The following is a 19,408-nucleotide window of genomic DNA, read 5'->3' on the forward strand; positions in this document are numbered from 1 at the left end:
TTTATTTAAAACCTTATAAAAATTAAATTAACTCCCTTTTATTAGTTACATCACTTAATTTATTATTTAAAATATTAAAATAATCTTAATTTTAAATTATTATTTTTTATTTTAGTTTATATATATATATCAATATTTTTAATTTTTTTTATTAAAAATAATCATTACTCCCTCAAAATCATCACCCATCATTTGATATTTTCTCTTACTTAAAAAAAAATCTAAACAAAGCCTCAGTAATATTATTGAGTATAACTCTTTGTATAGTATTATTCTCAAAATACTTTATTCTTATAAACAAAATATTTATTTTAATACTTCCATTACAATATTTAAATAAAATAATGAGTTTTTAAGTATATATATATATATATATATATATATATATATATATATATATATATATATATATTTAATATAAAAAATTAGCATCATCTCACACAAACCCGGTTTAAGTATATTTATTAAAACTAGGAAAATTTTCGTACGATACACACGGATAATGATAAAAATAAAATAAATTAAAAAATTATAATAATATTTATTTAATGCTTAAAATTATTAAAATAAAAAATATAACGCTCTCATTCCACATTTTATTCACTTCGATAAACAACTTATTTTCTCACATGTTTCATCAAATATTTTTTCCGAATGAATCTCTCATTTCGTGACTTTACATTTTCACACTGTCAATCAAATATTTGATTCATATTTTTTTAATAATTAGCTTCGTGACCTCACACTTTGGTCAATTAATTATATGATTCATATTTATTAATCACTTTCAAATGATATCGGTCTATTATCTCTCCACAAACCACATTTCAATCACATTTGGTTAAAAGTTGTACTTGTTTTGTTAGGTTGCAAGTTTGAAACCTACAAATAACATTTTTAAATTTATTTCTAACCGTTTTAAATTTATGGGCGGATCAACCCACAATCCGACCCAAATATCCATTTACTCTCACATAAATATCCAAATTAACCACAACTTTCGACCCGACAATCCGGACACTTTAAAAATTAAGCATCATTATATATATATATATATATATATATTAGTTAGTTAAAAATTTAAACTTTTATTATTAAAATTTCTCGCGTTCATCAAATTTGGTGTTGAATCTTAAATAAAAAGTGTTGTTAGTCTAGTTTGTTAAAGGGTTGTACTTGTTTTTGTTAGGTTGTAAGTTCGAAACCTACAAATAACATTTTTAAATTTATTTTTAACCGTTTTAAGTTTATGGGCGGGTCAACCCACAATCCAACCCAAGTATCCAATTACTCTCGCATAAATATCCAAATTAACCACAGCTCTCGACCCGACAATCCGAAAACTTTAAAAATTAAGTATCATTATATATATATGTATAGATTTTAAAAATATATTAAAAATTAAAAACAATCAAAATAATTGAAGTATAAACAAATATTGTCTAAATTATAAAAAAAAGGTTTAATTGACACTATAAAAATTCTTATTAAAAGTAGGTTCATTATGCTAATTTTTTTTATTAATAAATTGTTAATTTAGAGGGTTTATTAAATAAATTTAGATTTATTTAAAAAATGTAGATATGTGTTGAGTTTGAAGAGGTGAGTCATTTTTTAAAAAAGAAAAATTTAAATGTATTAAAATATAATTATTAATAAAGAAAAAATTATTTTAATATTTTAATTAAAAAAATTGATCTATTATAAAATATGATAAAAATGATGTTTAAGTATGGTTGAATTTAAAAATAAATATGTTCTTTTTTTATTTTTATACCTTTCTTCTATAAGCTTATTCATAAAAATGAACATCTAACCTTGAAGAAAATGTTTCCGACGAGCTACCAGTCAAAATCAGATATATACATAATAGACGTAAACATGAAGAAAGAGAGAGCTTCATATATAGGCGATAATGGCAAGCTTGGAACAGCCAATTGCTGGGAAAGAACGTAATCATCGTTCGGTGGCTGTTCCCAGTTTGGCAATGAAAGAGGATATGGGGAAAGATTTCAGCGACTCTCAGTCTCAGCCTTCTTGGTTCAGCCCCAAGGCGTGCGTTTTTCGGCAATTTTATCATTACTTTATGTGAAATCAGTTAGCTTGTGGTTATCTCGACCTAATTTGTTTTTCTCCCTGGAGAACTTCTAAAGAATTATCAGAATTTAGCAATTTCTAGGTTTCCTTGATTTGAATTTAGTAATTCTTTTGCTTTTGGGAGGTTTGATCACATAAGGCTGGGATGGAATTTCTGTTTGTTTGAAAACTCCCCCTTCCTCTTTATGGATCGTGGAATAGTGCTATCAAATGATGTGCAGTTAGAACTGCTATTAAAGATGGTATTGGTTTGTTCTTAAGTAGTTGATTCTTCCAAGACCTCACTTTGGGCTTATTGGTTCTAGTAGTTCTTCTTACAAGCTACATGTTAGTTATAATTTCTTGACCCACCAACATTCTGTTCTGTGGAAATTTGAATGTCTAGAAATACTTTTAAGGGATTGTTTGATATGGTGTTATTTGAATAACCAAGTGGTTATTTCCAAATAATATAGTTTTGTGTAGGTTGTAGAAAATCAGGTTATCTGGGTAAAAATAACACTAGGGATATAAATATATAATGAATAGATAATATCTTTTAAAAAAAATACAAATAGAGGGTGTTTTTTGTTGATGTTGCAATCTGATTAATGTATAGATTGTTTATTGGATATGGGTTATTTGAAAATAAGGCCTAAATCTGTTTGCATTGATTTTGTAATGTATGTAGAAATATACTTTCATGTGGGGACTGCAATAATTGTTTATTATATAGTTATAGATTATTAGAAACTATTCCTGATACATTGTTTGATCATTTTTGTTGACATTTGTGGTTGCAGCCTACTTTTGATATTTTGTTCAATCAACCTGATAAATTATGTGGATCGAGGAGTAATAGCAAGCAATGGAGTAAATGGTGGTATTACGTAAGTTTATGTTCAATGCATGCTTGTCATCACTCATCATTGATTTTATATGCATGATATATATTATTTGATGATGTATTGTTTCTTTTCCTGTTTGTTTTCTAACATGGTTAAATTTTCTATACATGTTTCGAATAGGACTGAGTTTAAAATGAGTAATTTTGAAGATGGTATTATATCTTCTGCTTTCATGGTTGGACTTCTTTTGGCATCCCCAGTATTTGCATCTTTGGCAAAGAGGTAAATATTTTAGTCTTGTTATGCTCTAAGGATTTTAGCCTTGTTATACTCTAAGGATTTTAGTGTATAACTTCTAAAGATTCATCATCTTTCTTTCTTTTTTTTTTCATTTTGATAAGCTTGACTATGCTCCATTCAATCATCATGCCCTAATAGGTTTATAAAAACAAGGTCCCCAATAATTTTTGAGAGTTTATCATGGAATGGGGTTTATATGATATAAATATGATCATTTTGATGATATACACTTTTCATACCTGTTCATTATTTTAGCAAATAAGATAAATTTAGAAAATTCGCGATGCATAATTAATTATCAAATTTGTTATAATTAAAATTTAATATTATTATAATTAGTTATATGTTATATCTTATTAATAGAAGTGTCTGAATAAAAAAATCTACATAATTTACCATGTTCAAAGTTAACTGTTACAAAATTACAGTTCAATTTTAGATAATGAGTTTACATATTCTTACCTATCTAACTGAGTTTTCTTCTTTTTGGTTGAGTAATAGAATTTGAGCTTCATTTTGCTATATCATATATTTTTCTCCATCCATTCTAGTGGTGGAACTGAAATTGAAGTTATCTTCTATAACTTTTCACTGACTTCATTACTGTCCTGCTTTCATTTCTTTCTGCAGTGTTAATCCTTTCAGGCTTATTGGAGCTGGTTTATCAGCCTGGTGTTTCGCTGCTGCTGGTTGTGGATTATCATTCAATTTCTTCTCCATGACATTCTGCCGCATGTAAGTGTATCTCATTGACACCAACAGAATTCCTTCTGGAGTTTCTGGTCTAGTGCTTGTCCCAATTTCTGATTGATTTTCCTGTTTTGTTTTCTTTTCAGGGTAGTTGGTATTGGCGAGGCTTCTTTCATTAGTCTTGCAGCTCCATTCATTGATGATAATGCTCCACCTGCCAAGGTTCCATCCTTTTTCACTGTATTTATTCATTATATGGTATCAGTAAAAATGATTTTGAGTTTTCTTCTTTCTTAGACCAACATCTCTAAGAGCTTGCTTGATGTGTATGTAGGATTATTTCCAAATAAACCACCATCTCATCAACTAAGGTTTTCAAATCATCAACCAAAATATTAAATTACCCTTTATTTTTTCATAACATTTTAAAACATTAAATACTAAGGATATTTTTGTCATCTTATCCAAATAGACTACTTTTACATTTGCAAGAACAATTTCTGTGAAAATACATTTGTCCTTCTGTGAAGTTGCGTATTTTGTTTAAAGATTATTCTGATAATTTACAAAGCCACTTCTCTCTAACAGAAATCAGCTTGGCTTGCAACTTTTTACATGTGTATACCAGCTGGAATTGCTTTGGGGTATGTCTATGGTGGACTTGTAAGTATATTTAGCCATTTTTAGAGCAATGAATAGCTCCGATTCTTACATAGCTTTTTTAGCTATTTTACATGTCCATTTCTTTCATTGAGAATAAAAAGATAATCCAATATTAACCTATAGTTCCTTTGAAATTTGTTGTTATGTAGGTTGGGAGTCACTTTGGTTGGCGCTATGCATTCTTTGGAGAAGCCATTTTTATGCTCCCATTTGCTATTCTTGGTTTTGTCATGAAACCTTTGCACTTGAAAGGTGTATATCATGTTTTGTATTTCTTATGCTTCATCTGGTTATCTTATTGTTCTTGTTACTTCTCACACATTTATACATTGCAGGCTTTGCCTCATCTGGACCCACGAAGGAAGCCTCAAAAGTTAAAGGTCTGATAAATTTCATGAGGTTTTTCTTGGAATTATTAGTGATTTTCTTGGACACCCTTCTGTTTTGAAGTCAGTATTTATTTTGCACAGTTATGATGTGATTGAGTTGATTCATGCTTCGACTGATGACCAGATGAAAACTGGAAATTATCTTGATATCTGATTTCACATTGACCCTATTTTATCACATTTTATGATATGAATCATGATCCAAAAAAATTTACATATTATCACAATCATATATGATTGATAGTGATTATGATACAATAAATAATCTAGATCATGATCCATAAATAATCTCTAACCAATAAAGGAAACAATCACATTATGATCTGGATCATTATTCTTTATACCAATGAAGTAAAAAATCACAATATATGGATCATGGTCCAAAAGACAATCTTATACCAAATAGAAAAAAATATAATTTTCAATTTTAACTTTGACAATTTTACAACGATATAGTAATTGTATTTGCGACAAAGTATAAGTTTCCAAATAGCCTCAATAATGGAATGGATAAATCTCTAACATAGACCTTTAAGGTCATTTATATGGACTTTCTTTTCCTCAATTAATTTGTTTCAACCCAAGTTCATTCACCTCAAAGACATTATATGGACTAGTGACTTAAACAAAATATTACAGCTTACTCATTCTGGTTTGAACGTTGTTATTCATGTAGGAAGTTTTGGTTGTTAGTGTGGTATTATTGGTCCATGTTGGTTAACAATTGAAGATTTGGATCTTATAGCATAATGGATATGTCTGTCAAATTGTGTAATATTATGTTATGACATACTATTGACTCTGCAGATGGTGGAGATATTGATGTTGGTAAACTGCCCATGAATGGCAACTTTGTCAGTCAAAGGTCAAACTAAATTTCAAAACCCATAAGTTAGAGATTGATACTTGAACATATGAATGTTATTGTGCAAATTGTATAGCAATTTGAAAATTCAATCTTATTCTGTTGCAGGCCTAAAAAATCTCTTAGCCAGGATCAGTTTTCAAGGTTTCTGAAAGATGTTAAAGTCCTTTTACTGGAAAGAGTTTATGTTGTAAATGTTTTAGGTAAGTGTTTCTTGATTCCTTCTTATTGCAGTGAGGTAAATAGGTCCTGCTGAAATCAAATATTGAAGAAAAAAGTGTTATATATTATTCCCAGTGTTCTAAATGGCGGTCGAGGCGGCCGCCTAGGCGGTAGGCGGTCCAACACCGCTCCGCCTATACATGAGGCGGTCAAATTATTTAATTATTTATTATTTTTAATTAATTAATTACTAATATTAATATATGTATATATATATTTAATAAAAAAAACTCTTTATCACCCACTATTTATTTAAATTTTGAAATGACTTTTTACATTCCAATTCATTTATCTTCTTCTTTTATGTTTCTTATCTCATTCACCTCACCTCACCTCCTTAATCATCTCTACATCTTCTTAGATCATCTAATCATCTATCTCTTCTCCCGCTCGTTTATTTTTGTTAAATGTTACTATATTAGAGAATATTAATTTGACTTTTTAGTAAAATGATAATTATAGAACATCTTTATTATATTTATATTCAACCGCCTAGGCACCGCTTAGGCACCGCCTAGGCACCCGAGGCAGTAGGCAGTCACTTGTCGCTCCGCCACCGCCTACCGCCGTTTAGAACACTGATTATTCCCCATTAGAGAATTCATATTACATCAACTTAGTACGTAGTTCAAGTGGAACAAGTCTTACCTAAGAGACCAAAGGTCTATTCCCACTAAGAACGCCCTAATTTAAGGTGGGGTTGAGTTAGCCTCTACCAAGGAATATACTCTGGTAGCAAAAAAATAACCTAGAAATTAGGGATTTACAGTTTAGGATTCTTAGAGACATTTAGTTAATGTTTATCCCTTGATTTAGTAAAATCCTAATATGACAAATAATCATATATAACATTTAACTAATAATGAGTATAGTAAGGAATATCTAGTTCCGAATTCATTTGGTCGATGTAAACACAGTCGGCGGAAGCCATTTCTCAAGCAAGTTTCAGTTACCTGAATCCTGCATCTCTATTGTGCTCTGTCATGGGCCATTTTTTTTTTCCATTTAATGTCACATAGGAATATACAATTCATAGGCATTTATACTTGAGTTGATTTTTGTTCATAATTAAGAGCTTGTTTAATCTTTCTTTTTGTTTGCATATAAACAGAATGTTTATTTTAAAAAAAAACTGATGAAAAAGGTGGTTTATTTGGGTACAAGGTATTTTAAATTTTAATAAAATATTATAAAAAATAAAGTAGGATATTTTGGCTTATATGAAGGTTAAAGTCATAATGTTCTCAAAAATAATTTCTTCTTCCCATCTGCAGGTTACATTGCATACAACTTTGTCATAGGTGCATACTCTTACTGGGGGCCAAAAGCTGGCTATTTGATATATCAAATGGTATTCCTTTTTGAATTTAATATTGAACGGTATTCCTATATCTGTTTTACTTATACATATTCATGAAATAGATTTTGCCTATATTTCCTTGATTATTTTCGTTGTTATACATTCTTTATATACAATATATCTTCACACAATTACAATATATCTTCACACAATCTATCTTCTAATGATGGAGTAGATAAATTATAGAATTACATAACAATCTACTCTTTAACTATACAATATATAAATCACACAATTACATAATATTTATTTACATATATATTCTAACAATTTCAACTCATCATTAATCAAGCATTCTGTACTTAAAGAAGGTATATATTCTAACAATTTCAACTCATCATTAATCAAACATTCTATACTAAAGAAGGTTGCTTTGCTAACTTGGTAGTTTCCTTTCTGCTTCATTCAACTTTTGGCAGAATGATGCAGACTTAGTTTTTGGAGGGATTACAGTTGTTTGTGGAATAGTAGGGACGGTAGCCGGTGGTTACATCCTTGATTGTATGACATGCACCATTCCCAATGCATTTAAGGTACATTTCTTTAATTCAAAGCTATTTTGTAAGGACAAATTGTGCATGATGATGTTTCTCTGCTATTTTTGTAGCTTCTATCTACAGCAACATTTTTTGGGACTGTCTTTTGCTTCTCTGCCTTCTGCTTCAAGAACATGTATGTTTTCCTGGTGCTTTTTTCAATTGGTGAGATGCTTGTATTCGCCATACAGGTAACTAGTTATGTAATACGAAGCACAAATTTTCATTCTAACAATAACCATTTTCTGTTGCAAACATGTTCAGAGCATAATTTTTGGTTTTTATCCATTCTTTTCCTTTGACAAATTCAGGGACACTACATAATTTGTAGAATTGGACAGGAATTTCAATGTGTGTTTGTATTGAACTTGTAAATTATATTTGGCTTTCCAGGGTCCTGTAAATTACATTTCTCTTCACTGTGTTAAACCAAGCATGAGACCAATCGCATTGGCTATGTCTACAGTCTCTATTCATATATTTGGAGATGTCCCTTCTTCGCCCCTTGTTGGGGTTCTTCAGGTAATTTAACTAGTTTGAAATGTTCAAATGCTTTCAAAGTCACATACATACATGGTTATGGATGAATTGAGCTTTTAGTTTAGCTAGTCTAGATAAGTGCTTGATCAACCTTGGCTTTTTATCTAATTAAGTCCAAGTTCAGACACTTGTGACTTAACACAACTTTTGTTTTAATAAAAATAATAATATTTGATATAATTTTGTTTCAAACAATAAAAATAATAATATTTGATATAAGGTTATGTTTGGTTGAGGTAGAATTGTAATTAAAAATGGAATTGAGGTCGAATTCCAAATTATTATAAGGAATAGCAATTCATACCCTTCTGTTAATACCTATCTCTATATGGCTGGTGCAGGATAGTATCAACAACTGGAGGATTTCGGCTCTTATCTTAACATCTGGTTTCTTTGTGGCATCTGCAGTATGGTTTACAGGTAAGTTAAAGCGTATTCTGATCATAACTATCTCTCAAAGCAAGATCTGACAATCTTCTTTCTACTCCTGTAGGGATCTTCCTTGAAGCCACAGATAGATTCACTGAGGATACCGAGAATCCTACAACGACAACTGACAATTCTACAACAACAACTCCATTGCTAGGAGATGAATCGGCTGGTGAAGCTTAATGACACATCATATTCCTAATTTAACATTTCTTTGTATGAAAGAAATTTGCATTGGTAAGTAAGAAGATGATGCAATTCAGATGTAAATCTAATGTTATACAAGATCTCAATGCTAAGCTGCTGCTGTTTAATCTCAGTTGTGTGAAATAGAATACTGGTGCTTATATATATATGAACTCTGATGTTAAGATCAATATCCTATCATTTGGAGTGATATACTGATCATTCTTACTTGTCTTTTCAGGTAAATGAATAATAAATATTACTTTTATATGCTATCTGGAAAAAATCTAAGGTGGTAAAAGATCACAATGATTGATAAATTTCAATTATATTTAAAGAATACTTTTATATTAATTGATATAAAAAGTACTCAGAAAAGTTATATTTATATCAATTGAAATAAAAATTATATTATAATCTCAATAATGACAGAGAAAATAAGTATAGAAAAAAAAAATATTTTTAATTTTAACATCATTGAAATATAATTTTTTAAAGAAATCAATAATACAAAGAATTTGAGAATCACCAATTTTTCTTTTCTAGTGAGTAATTATAAGAAGCACTTTGTTTCAAGCAGTTATATTCCTTGTTTATTTAATTTTTATTATGAAAATTTGTGTATCTATCAAAATTAACTTAAATAGAAAAGAATATGTGGATGAGAACAATGAAATGAAAAGCAAGTAAAAGTATAAGCTAAATTTTCTAACTTTTTACCTTTATCAAATCCTCATTCACTAAGCTAACCTCCGGACTTATAGACAATTTCAATCCCCTGATTTTTTTGACAAATTCTACAATTTAAGGCATTAAACAACTATATACAAAATAATTTTTTAATTGAAATATGTTAAAGTAAAATATTATATAACATTGTTCGACATGCGAGTGGAAGGAAATCGACCAATTCATCACAATCGAGCCAACCAAACCGGATAACCGGCGGCAATATTTTAAACCACATAACCAAATTTGATTAGTTGGTTTAGACCTAGAAATGATTACTATTTTTCCATATGAATAGTTATGTTTTTAAGCATTAAACTAAATGGTTCTTACAAAAATATAAATAATAATAGTTGAATTTTTATTTACCCTAAATAGATTTATACATAGTTTATTATTATTGTTAATTTTTTAAAAGCAAAAATTATAACTCCTTATATTATTTAACAATGACAAATAAAAAAAAATTGATCTAAAGTTATCTTTTAACGGAAAAAACTGAACCATTTAACAAATCAAAATCAATGATGTGAAATTTTATCAAATCAATATTAACAATTTGATTGAATATTCTATTTTAAAAGATCTAACCATAATAGATCCATTTATATTTACAGAGAAAATATAATATTTAACATTATAAGATCCGAAAGCTACAATAGAGAGTATCCAAAATATATTTTTAATGCTATTTGAGAGGCAAAATGATAAGTTGTCTGGATCCAACTCTTTTAATTGTGATATTTAAAATAAAATAAGGGAATTTAAAGTATTAGCACATTGGACATGAGTATACAAGTTTACATAAAAACTTGTAAAATAAAGATGGGATTTAGAGGTAACCAATGCTGTGAGTAGCTCTAATGCCACCATTTTTTTGGCATTTCATGCTCTTTGTGATTTACGTTTAGTTGGTTACATTTTCCTAGTTTTGGGATAGGGTCTTAAATGGATTTTATTTTATTTTATTTTATTAATTTTCTTTTATCTATAAATTTTTTGAATGAAAGAGAACTAACATGACACCCTAAATCATGACCCCTTAAACACAAAAAATTGAATTCTTAATCCTTCTCTGTATACAAAATAAAAGAAAAAATGATCATGTAATTTTAGGGTTACTTGAAATTCAACCAAAAGATGATTTGATTAGGTAGTATGAAACAACTCAAATTAGTTCAATAATCATATAATTTTATAAAAATATTTCATCTTAACCTCTTAATTTAATTTTAATTTTATGAAATATTAAAAAAATAATAAATTTTTTTGAATTAGAGAATAAGTTTTCATTTCATAAAGCGATAGGGTTGAAGGATTCAAAAATGTCTTCTTCTTCAACGGAACTTTTAGAAACAATTAAGAACTTATCAAGTGATGATTCGACGGAAAAATCGACAGCCTTCGGGACCTCTATTACGTCTGTGTCTCAAATCAAATTTGGAGCCCGCACTCTTAGGAGGAAAACGTCTCAAAAATCACTAGAAACAGTTGGGTATCAGTGAAGACATCGTCCTCCAAAACTGCCCAATTGTCTGAAACTTTATGATTTGGCATCTTAGTGGCTATGATATTATATGTTGTAGAAAATATTTTCGACATAACATTCAACGGACTCCGAAAAGTAGAATTTGTGAGTAACATTAGTTTGAGTATGTCCACAAGTTTAGATATTTTTGATGAAGACCTCTATTATTTTGTATAAAGTTATGAAAATTTAATATTTGGACGAATTATATTATTTATTGAAAATTTAATATTTTAACGAATTATACTATAATTATTTATTGAAAATATTTGATATCTAGAATGAAACCCTTTAAATGTCAAAACTACGATATTATAGACATATCGAAAATACCGTACCACAATATATCAAAAATGTCTATTTTAAGGTATATTGAAAAAAATAAGATATGATACTGATATTGAAATTATTTATATGGTAAAGATATAATATTTTCAAAATTTTAGTATAACGAGATATATCGATATAATATTTATAAATTTATATATATATAAATATATATTACTTATAAGGAAATAAATAGATTTAATATTAATTTAATTAAATAAACATAATTTTTTTCAATCAAATCAAAATATAATTATATGTAATATTATTCAATATATGTTATCTCTAGACGATAAGATTAAAAAAAGATTCAACCAAACTTTTAATCTCTTAAGCAGTGGAAAAGAGTAAACTAAGTACCCAATTTTTTTCAATTATTGTCATGGATATTTTTGCAATGTCATACTCAACACTTTCTAGTGAGTCTGTTTTTAGCTTGTATAAGAGAATAGTTGATCTTTTTAGGAGAAGTTTGAGTCTTAGAATGGTGGAGATATTGGTCTGCACAAACGATTGAATAAAATGAGATAAATTCAACTTAGGATAAAATCCTACATGTGATGAATTTAAATTGTTCAATGAAAATGAACAAATTAAAAAGAGTGAGAGATTTTTATTAATTAAGTCTAAATTAACTAATATTCATTATTATTATTGTTATTGTTATCTAACATGAATTGTATTATCAATTTATAAAAAAATTACAAATACAAATGGTATTAAACATCGTTCTGAATCTCTCTCATATTCACTTTAGTCTAACTTAAAGTCTATACTTATGTTTATTTTTGATAATTTTAATTTTTGTAACTAAATTTAATTTTTAACATTTACTAGTTTTTAAAAATGTTGGATTTTAAAAAGAATATTTTATTTTATGATAAATATTTTTAATTTTTAATTTTATGTAACATTTATGTAGTATCTATATTAAATTGGTTTTTTGTTTAAGCTATTGTCAATTTTAGGTATGAAAGGTATAATATCGATACTATATCAAAATTAAGGAATACCGAACTCAATGTATACCGAAATTAAGGTAAGAGAAATGTATGAATTTTTCTATACTAAAACTTTCTATAAGGTATAAGGTATGTATAAAAAAATTAAGGTATACCATATCAACCCACCCTTAGATAGTACCAAACCAAGCACTGATTGTGTTACTAGTACCAAACCAAGTAGTGATTAGGTTGTTAGTACCAAACCAATCACTAGTTGGGCTGCTAGTACCAAACCAAACAGTGAAAATTCGATACCTGAGACATTAACTTGCGAAATCAGATTGGAAGTTAGTACGTTGTTTGAGAATAAAAAGGAACTTCAACTGAGGTTACATAAATATGCGATAACTAATCATTTTGAATTCGAAGTAGAGAAGTCAATAAAAGAACATTGGTATGTGAAATGTTTGGATGAAAAGTGCAAATGGAGATTGCGTGCCGTGAAAGGAAAATTCTCGGAGATGTTTGAGATTCAGAAATTTGTAAAAGAACACACATGATCAATTGTGATGAGGCAAGATGATTAAAGGCAAGCACCATCATGGGTTATTGGGAGTGCATGAAGAATAAGTAAATGGATCATCACCATAACCACATGCTTAAGAAAATAATTGAAGACATGTAGAAAAGTTATGGGATAAAGATGAGTTATAATAAGGCTTGGAGGTCCAGGGAAAATGCCTCAATGGCGGTGCGAGGAACAGTAGAGGATTCCTATGGTAAATTTCCATCATACATGTACATGTTGGAGATGCATAATCCAAGTACAAAACAGACATTCAGACGGATGAGCTTGGCCATTTCAGGTATATGTTCATGTCTCTAGGCATCTCAATTAGGGGTTTCAGAAGTTATTGTCGTCATGTATTGTGCGTCGATGCAAGTTTTCTAAAGCAGAAGGTTAGAAGTTAACTATTGGTGGCGATAACATTGGATATGAATGAGAAACTATATCATGTTACTTTTGGCGTAATTGATTTAAAGAATAATAACTCATAGACATATTTCATGCAAAAACTAAGAGACGAAATTGGATCAGTCTCGGATCTCTTCTTTGTATCCGATAGACATCCAAGTATTGTCAATGCTCTTCTTTGGTCTTCTTTGTACTCATGCTCTAGTTGCTACGTGTGCCCATAAATTGGATCCCTATGACTTCTTCTCAAGGTAATGATTTTCTCACATGTTGAATCTATCTAACAAATTATATAATTCGTGACGCGAATTGTACAATTCATAACACAAATTGTACAATTCGTGACGCAAATTTGCTCTATCTTTTTCAGGTATTACTCAACTGAATCGTGGTTAAATAAATATGTAGAGACATGCTATCCTATTTGTAATGAAGATTCTTGGGATATTCCTAAACATATCAAGTAATGAATGTGCCTAAAACCGCATATTAAAGTTAAGAAAGGGCGGCCAATAACAAAGTGTAGGTCATCCCAAGGTGAGCCTCTTAAAGTCTAGAGATGATCCATCTCATTTGGTGGTCAAGGTCATAACATGATAACATGCTCAGTAGTGATTCCTACACCATCTACTACAAGAGAATCATCATCTCAATATTATGAGCCTTTAGCTTGAACTTGAATTTTTGATTTCATGTGTGGCATTCCTTAAGTCCATGTTTTTTCTATTTAAATTTTTCGGTGTTGAACTAGTATTTGAACTTGAATAATTGTATTTTATGAACAATTTTTCAGTGTTGCTTAGAATTTTATTTAAGAATTCGAGTCATACATACAATATGCGTCACAAATTAAATAGTTCGTCAAGCGTATTGTACAATACGTGTAGTGATGTATATAGTTCGTGACGCGTATTGTACAATACGTGTTAAATACAATATGCATCACAAATTAAATAGTTCGTCACGCGTATTGTATAATACGTGTAGTGAATTATATAATTCATGACGCGTATAGTACAATACGCGCCATGAACTATATATTTTAGGATCTAGTATAGATTTTCTTGTAAGACTTGTGTTAGACTTGAATTATATACATTTGCTGTGAAACTTTGCCTCTCTATAATATTTTTGTACATTTATACCAGCTCCAACAAACCTTGATATCAATATTTTGTCTCGAATGGTTCGATGGGAGCTAATACAAATGTGTAAAAGTCTTATAGATCTTTGTGAACATTAATGCTTAAACTTTGTCTCTCTATATAGAAGTGTGTACATAAAAAGAAGTATGACCATAAAAAGTAGCATGACATAAAAAGAAGTGTGACATAAAATGAAGCGTGACATAAGTTTTTAGTGTTGAACATGTATGACTTAAGTTGTCTACTAGTATTTGAACTTGAATAGTTTTTTAGTGTTGTTTATATTTAATTTCTTAGATAAGTATAATTCGTGACGCGTAATGCATAGTTAATGACACATATTGTCTAATTCATCACGCGTATTGTACAATACGTGTGACGAAATATACAATTCGTGTCACAAACTTTTGGTTTAAAGTGTAAATCACATGCATGCAAATGTAAGAATCTGTAACTTTTGGTTTAAACATAAAACTGAATAATCTAATTCTAACTGAATAACAAACAATAAAATAACTAAATCATTACAAACCTCTAAATAATGTATTTACAATAGTATATCAATAAATAACAATTTACTTATGGTTCTATAATTTGGTGGAATAACTTTACTGCCAACTTCTTTTTCTAAAAAAACATGTGATCTGATATCACATGTGATACATGAATGTTAGCAATCAGGTATTCCTGATACATAAGTAAAAAATACCACAGTTCCCACGTGTTTTGTTTTTTAGGACGTCTGAATGTGGGAGTCTATTACATTTAAAATTGGTCAAGCCCATCTTAGTATACCTGAATTTTTCCACATTAGACATTGACTCATCAAGTATATAGGGAAGAATTTCACATAAGGGTTTCATTAAGTTTTTAAAATTTCCCCCATTGAAAATTGTTTGATCGCAATCGTTGACGTCGATACGCCATTAGACACACAACGCACAGTACCCAATGTGTATTCTGGAGGTTTAGGGGGACATAAACGTCATGAACTTTATTCCATTGGATCATATGTCTCTCCTCCAAACTCCAATAATATTTCAGAAAGCTTTTATAAAAAACATAGGCTTCTAGATCTTCAGCAAACACAGAATATTGTAATGCGAACCTACAAGCGATATGACAATTCAGAATAGTGAAATGCTTCCCATATGTCTTTGGAAATTCGAAAACTCTTATTCTTAGTAGGAAAAATCAAGCATCAATCTCTTGCACATTGAATTTTTTTTGACGAATTAGACAATACAAGTGACGAATTATACAATACGTGTGACGTTAAGAATTATACAATTCACGTCACGAATTATACAATACGCGTCATGAATTGTACAATTCGCATCACAAATTATAAAATTCGTGTCACGAATTAGATACAATTAATACAAATTCAAATGTATATATACCTCATCATTGAAATAACTAGATCTCTTCATCAATCTATTGAAGAATGGAGAGTTTACCTTGCCAGTATTGACATCCACCAATAATTTTACATCATTTTTTTCAACCAATGCAAAATTTCATTCATTAGTCCAGGTTAAAAATTAACAAGAGGATCGACCTTCACTAGATCATTCGTCTTCATGTGTTTTTCAGAAGGGTTGGTGAAGGGAGTATGTAGTTTCGACTTCTTGATCAACCTCCTCCTCCTTTTATATTGGGTTGCATTCTCCTTCACTTCTTACAACTATTTCTCCTTATTCTTATTCTTCTTATTCTTCTCCTCCTCCTCAATCTTCACTTGATCCTCATTCTTATCTTCCTCCTCCTCCTCTTTATGTTGCAATTTATCATTTTCTTGCTTAATCTTCACACAATCCTTCTTCTCCTCCTTCTCTTACTCAATCTTTACCTCGGTTAGGATCGGGGTCGCCCTTGGAGGACCGGGGTGTTCTAGTTTCGGAAGGGTTGACCGCTTACAACAACACAACACACGCTCTGATTGGTGATAGTCCGGTTAGAGACTAAAACTGTTCTCAACACTACGCAAACTGTCACAAACTTTTGAACCGGGTTCAAGGGCGGAAATATCTGTTTCATCTTGAAGCAACACACACGACTTGAATGATGTTTATGAGGAATCGGTTTAAGGAGTATGAATAGAACAGTTTTGATTAAGGAGTAGAATTATGTTTCGGTTAGTGTAGTTCGGTTTTAGAGTAAATAAGTAGGAAATAAGTAAAAGACACAAGACAAGATTTTTTATGGATGTTCGAAGCAAACCCTCCTACGTCACCCCTTCTTCTCAGATTAAGAGAAGGATCTCCACTAACTTTGAATATTACAACACTCACAATGCCGGTCAAGCCTATCTCGCTACTCGCCGGTTACACCAATTCACTCTTGATGTAATACGATAACACAATAATACTTTCGGTAAATGAAACAATAGTTTAGGATCGCGCGTGAGATTTCTTTCTCTCTCTTAAGATATTTCAGAACTGTAATAAATGAAGTCGCTTCGTCTTCCTTTTATAGTAAATGAGATCCCAACGGTCAACTTCTTCTCTCACCGTTGGATTGGTCAGTTTGAAACAACGCCGGTTCAGAGATGTTACGTACACATTTCATTTTTCTGACACTTGGCAAGCATGCATATACCGGTCAAGTATTGATGGCGTATCCGGTTTAGTTCTGGACACGTGTCAAACATGCACCTTCCGGCTGTCTGATTCGGATCTTCGGATCAGCAGGTCATCATTGTTTTTATCGCATGCTTCTGATCCGGATCTTATCTTCTTGCATTTTCCCAAGAATCATCTATTTCGTCATATTACGTCATCTTGTAATTCTGAGTTTCCGGTTGATCCTTTCGTAATATGGTCCGGCTGGAGTGTGAAGCCGGTCTGTTTGAAATGTTGAAGCCGGTTCCTCTTGATCATGACTTGATTATCTGGAGCCGGATTGCTTTGATGTATTCTTCAACCGGTTTATGCGGTCTCCAGCCGGTTTGTACGACTTTGTCTGTTCCTGCACATGAGAGTTAATAGTAGTTTAGTTCTTTGGCCGGTGAAAATTAACTTACTTAATTTTTCTATCAATTTCTCCATTTTTGATTATTTAGAATAAATATTCAAAAATTATAATGTGTGGCCGGTTTTGAAAAATACGTTTAACAATTTCTTCCTTTTTGATTATTTAGAATAAATATTCAAAAATTGTAATGTGTGGCCGGTTTTGAAAAATATGTTTAACAATTTCTCCCTTTTTGATGCTTTTCAAAGAAAAGTTTCAAAATAAGTTTGGTATAGCATAACTATGATATCTTAATGAAAATAACTGAGTTTTAAAACGAAACATTGAAAGTTAACATAAATATGTTCATAAGAGAATAAGCTAAAGGTTGGATGATCTCCCCTTTTCCTTTTCCCTTTGCTTGGCCTCCTCCTCTTCCCTCCATTGTCTTGCTCTTCTGTCCGCGTCTATGCGCCATCCGGCCAAAACACTTGATGTACCGAGACTGCGTTGGTTGAACCGGAAGACACCGCCTGTTGGTCTGGGTGGACGAGATGATTGGGCAATTATTGGTCCATGCCTTGGTAATGCGGTTGATGAATCAATTGCTTTCTTCTTCCACGGGTTGAGTTGTGCAACATCTTCTTCTTCTTCATTAAGAGGTTCCTCGAGCTGACCAACCGGTTGATAATCTTCAATGCCGCTTCGTTCCACCTGTTTCATCAAGCTCGCAATCTGCTTTCTTTTACCCTTGTTCCTTGTTTTCATTGAATGTGGAGCTTGTGCTTGCGTGGGTTCCGGTTGAGCGGCCTTTTCCTCCTCATCGAATTGGTTGGCCAACTCGTAATCCTTGTCTTCTGTTACCTTTCTTAACAGTTCCCTAGATTCTTCTTCGGCTTGAATTCTGCGAGCTGTTTCGGCATCTAAACGAATCTGCTCTTGAGTTCTATCCGCTTGCAACTTAGACAACTCCTCAATCTGAGCTGCCATAGCTTGCATCATCTCGAGAAGAGGTACGGTTGCCATTTCAACTGACTTGTCAATCGTTGTCTTGATGGATGTTTGAACTGTTTCAACAATTTCAGCGTGAATGGATGCCCGTAACGTTTCAACTAGATCGGCTTGAATGGTTGCAATTTTGGCGTCTGTGGATATGCTGTATTCGTTAAGGGAGGAGATGATTGTATTAATAACAACTTCATTTATTTGCTCAAGTCCCGAATTCTAATCAGTCTGAGATAGAAATCTGCCCCGGTTATCCTCGTGTTCAGTTTCATGCGGCAGATGTTTCTCTTGCCGGTTTTCTGCCGACTTGGAAGATTCTCCGATATTGAAGATTGGTCTGCTTTAAAACTGATCGACATGTAAAAGGAGTTGTTTGCATGTGTCTCTCCATTCTGCCTCTAGCCGGTTAACATTTCTTTTGAGATCATCTCTTACTTTCTGAAACCGCTTTATCATTTTTGATTCCATCAGAGTTAATTCTTGTCCTTCTGCCTTCTTCAATGCATCATCTACCGCCTGCAGCTTGGCGTATTCTTCCATCATCCGAGATTTGGCGTATGCGGCCTGAATGACTTCAGTACCTGTAACTCTGAGAGCTTCCTGTTCTAACAGCAAGAGTTTCGCCCAATATTCATTTCCGTTGAAGTCAGGGATCATGTCGGAAAGCTTTGTTTCACATCGTAGTCTGACCCATA

General features: G+C 31.0%; 1 protein-coding gene across 1 annotated transcript; it reads left to right on the forward strand.

Moving 5' to 3' along the window:
• Positions 1 to 1,822: 1,822 nt before the first annotated feature.
• LOC124940328 (probable sphingolipid transporter spinster homolog 2) lies at positions 1,823 to 9,237 on the forward strand. The gene is made up of 16 exons (XM_047480838.1): positions 1,823 to 2,055; positions 2,880 to 2,966; positions 3,105 to 3,206; positions 3,855 to 3,959; positions 4,061 to 4,136; positions 4,503 to 4,577; positions 4,727 to 4,829; positions 4,913 to 4,957; positions 5,774 to 5,831; positions 5,940 to 6,034; positions 7,328 to 7,404; positions 7,833 to 7,946; positions 8,021 to 8,140; positions 8,343 to 8,471; positions 8,831 to 8,909; positions 8,983 to 9,237. The coding sequence occupies exons 1-16, from the start codon at positions 1,916 to 1,918 to the stop codon at positions 9,099 to 9,101; spliced, it is 1,524 nt and encodes a 507-aa protein (XP_047336794.1). The 5' UTR covers positions 1,823 to 1,915; the 3' UTR covers positions 9,102 to 9,237.
• The last annotated feature ends 10,171 nt before the right edge of the window (positions 9,238 to 19,408 follow it).

Source organism: Impatiens glandulifera, chromosome 5 (assembly GCF_907164915.1).
Source record: "Impatiens glandulifera chromosome 5, dImpGla2.1, whole genome shotgun sequence".
In the NCBI taxonomy this organism is placed as follows: domain Eukaryota; kingdom Viridiplantae; phylum Streptophyta; class Magnoliopsida; order Ericales; family Balsaminaceae; genus Impatiens; species Impatiens glandulifera.

What these genes read in the sequence shown, in the direction of transcription:
- LOC124940328 (XM_047480838.1), top strand. Translation starts at nt 1,916, where the DNA reads ATGGCAAGCTTGGAACAGCCAATTGCTGGGAAAGAACGTAATCATCGT. An exon ending in TCTTGGTTCAGCCCCAAGGC is followed by an intron (nt 2,056 to 2,879) that starts GTGCGTTTTTCG and finishes TTGTGGTTGCAG; the next exon opens with CCTACTTTTGATATTTTGTT. An exon ending in CCCTTGTTGGGGTTCTTCAG is followed by an intron (nt 8,472 to 8,830) that starts GTAATTTAACTA and finishes TGGCTGGTGCAG; the next exon opens with GATAGTATCAACAACTGGAG.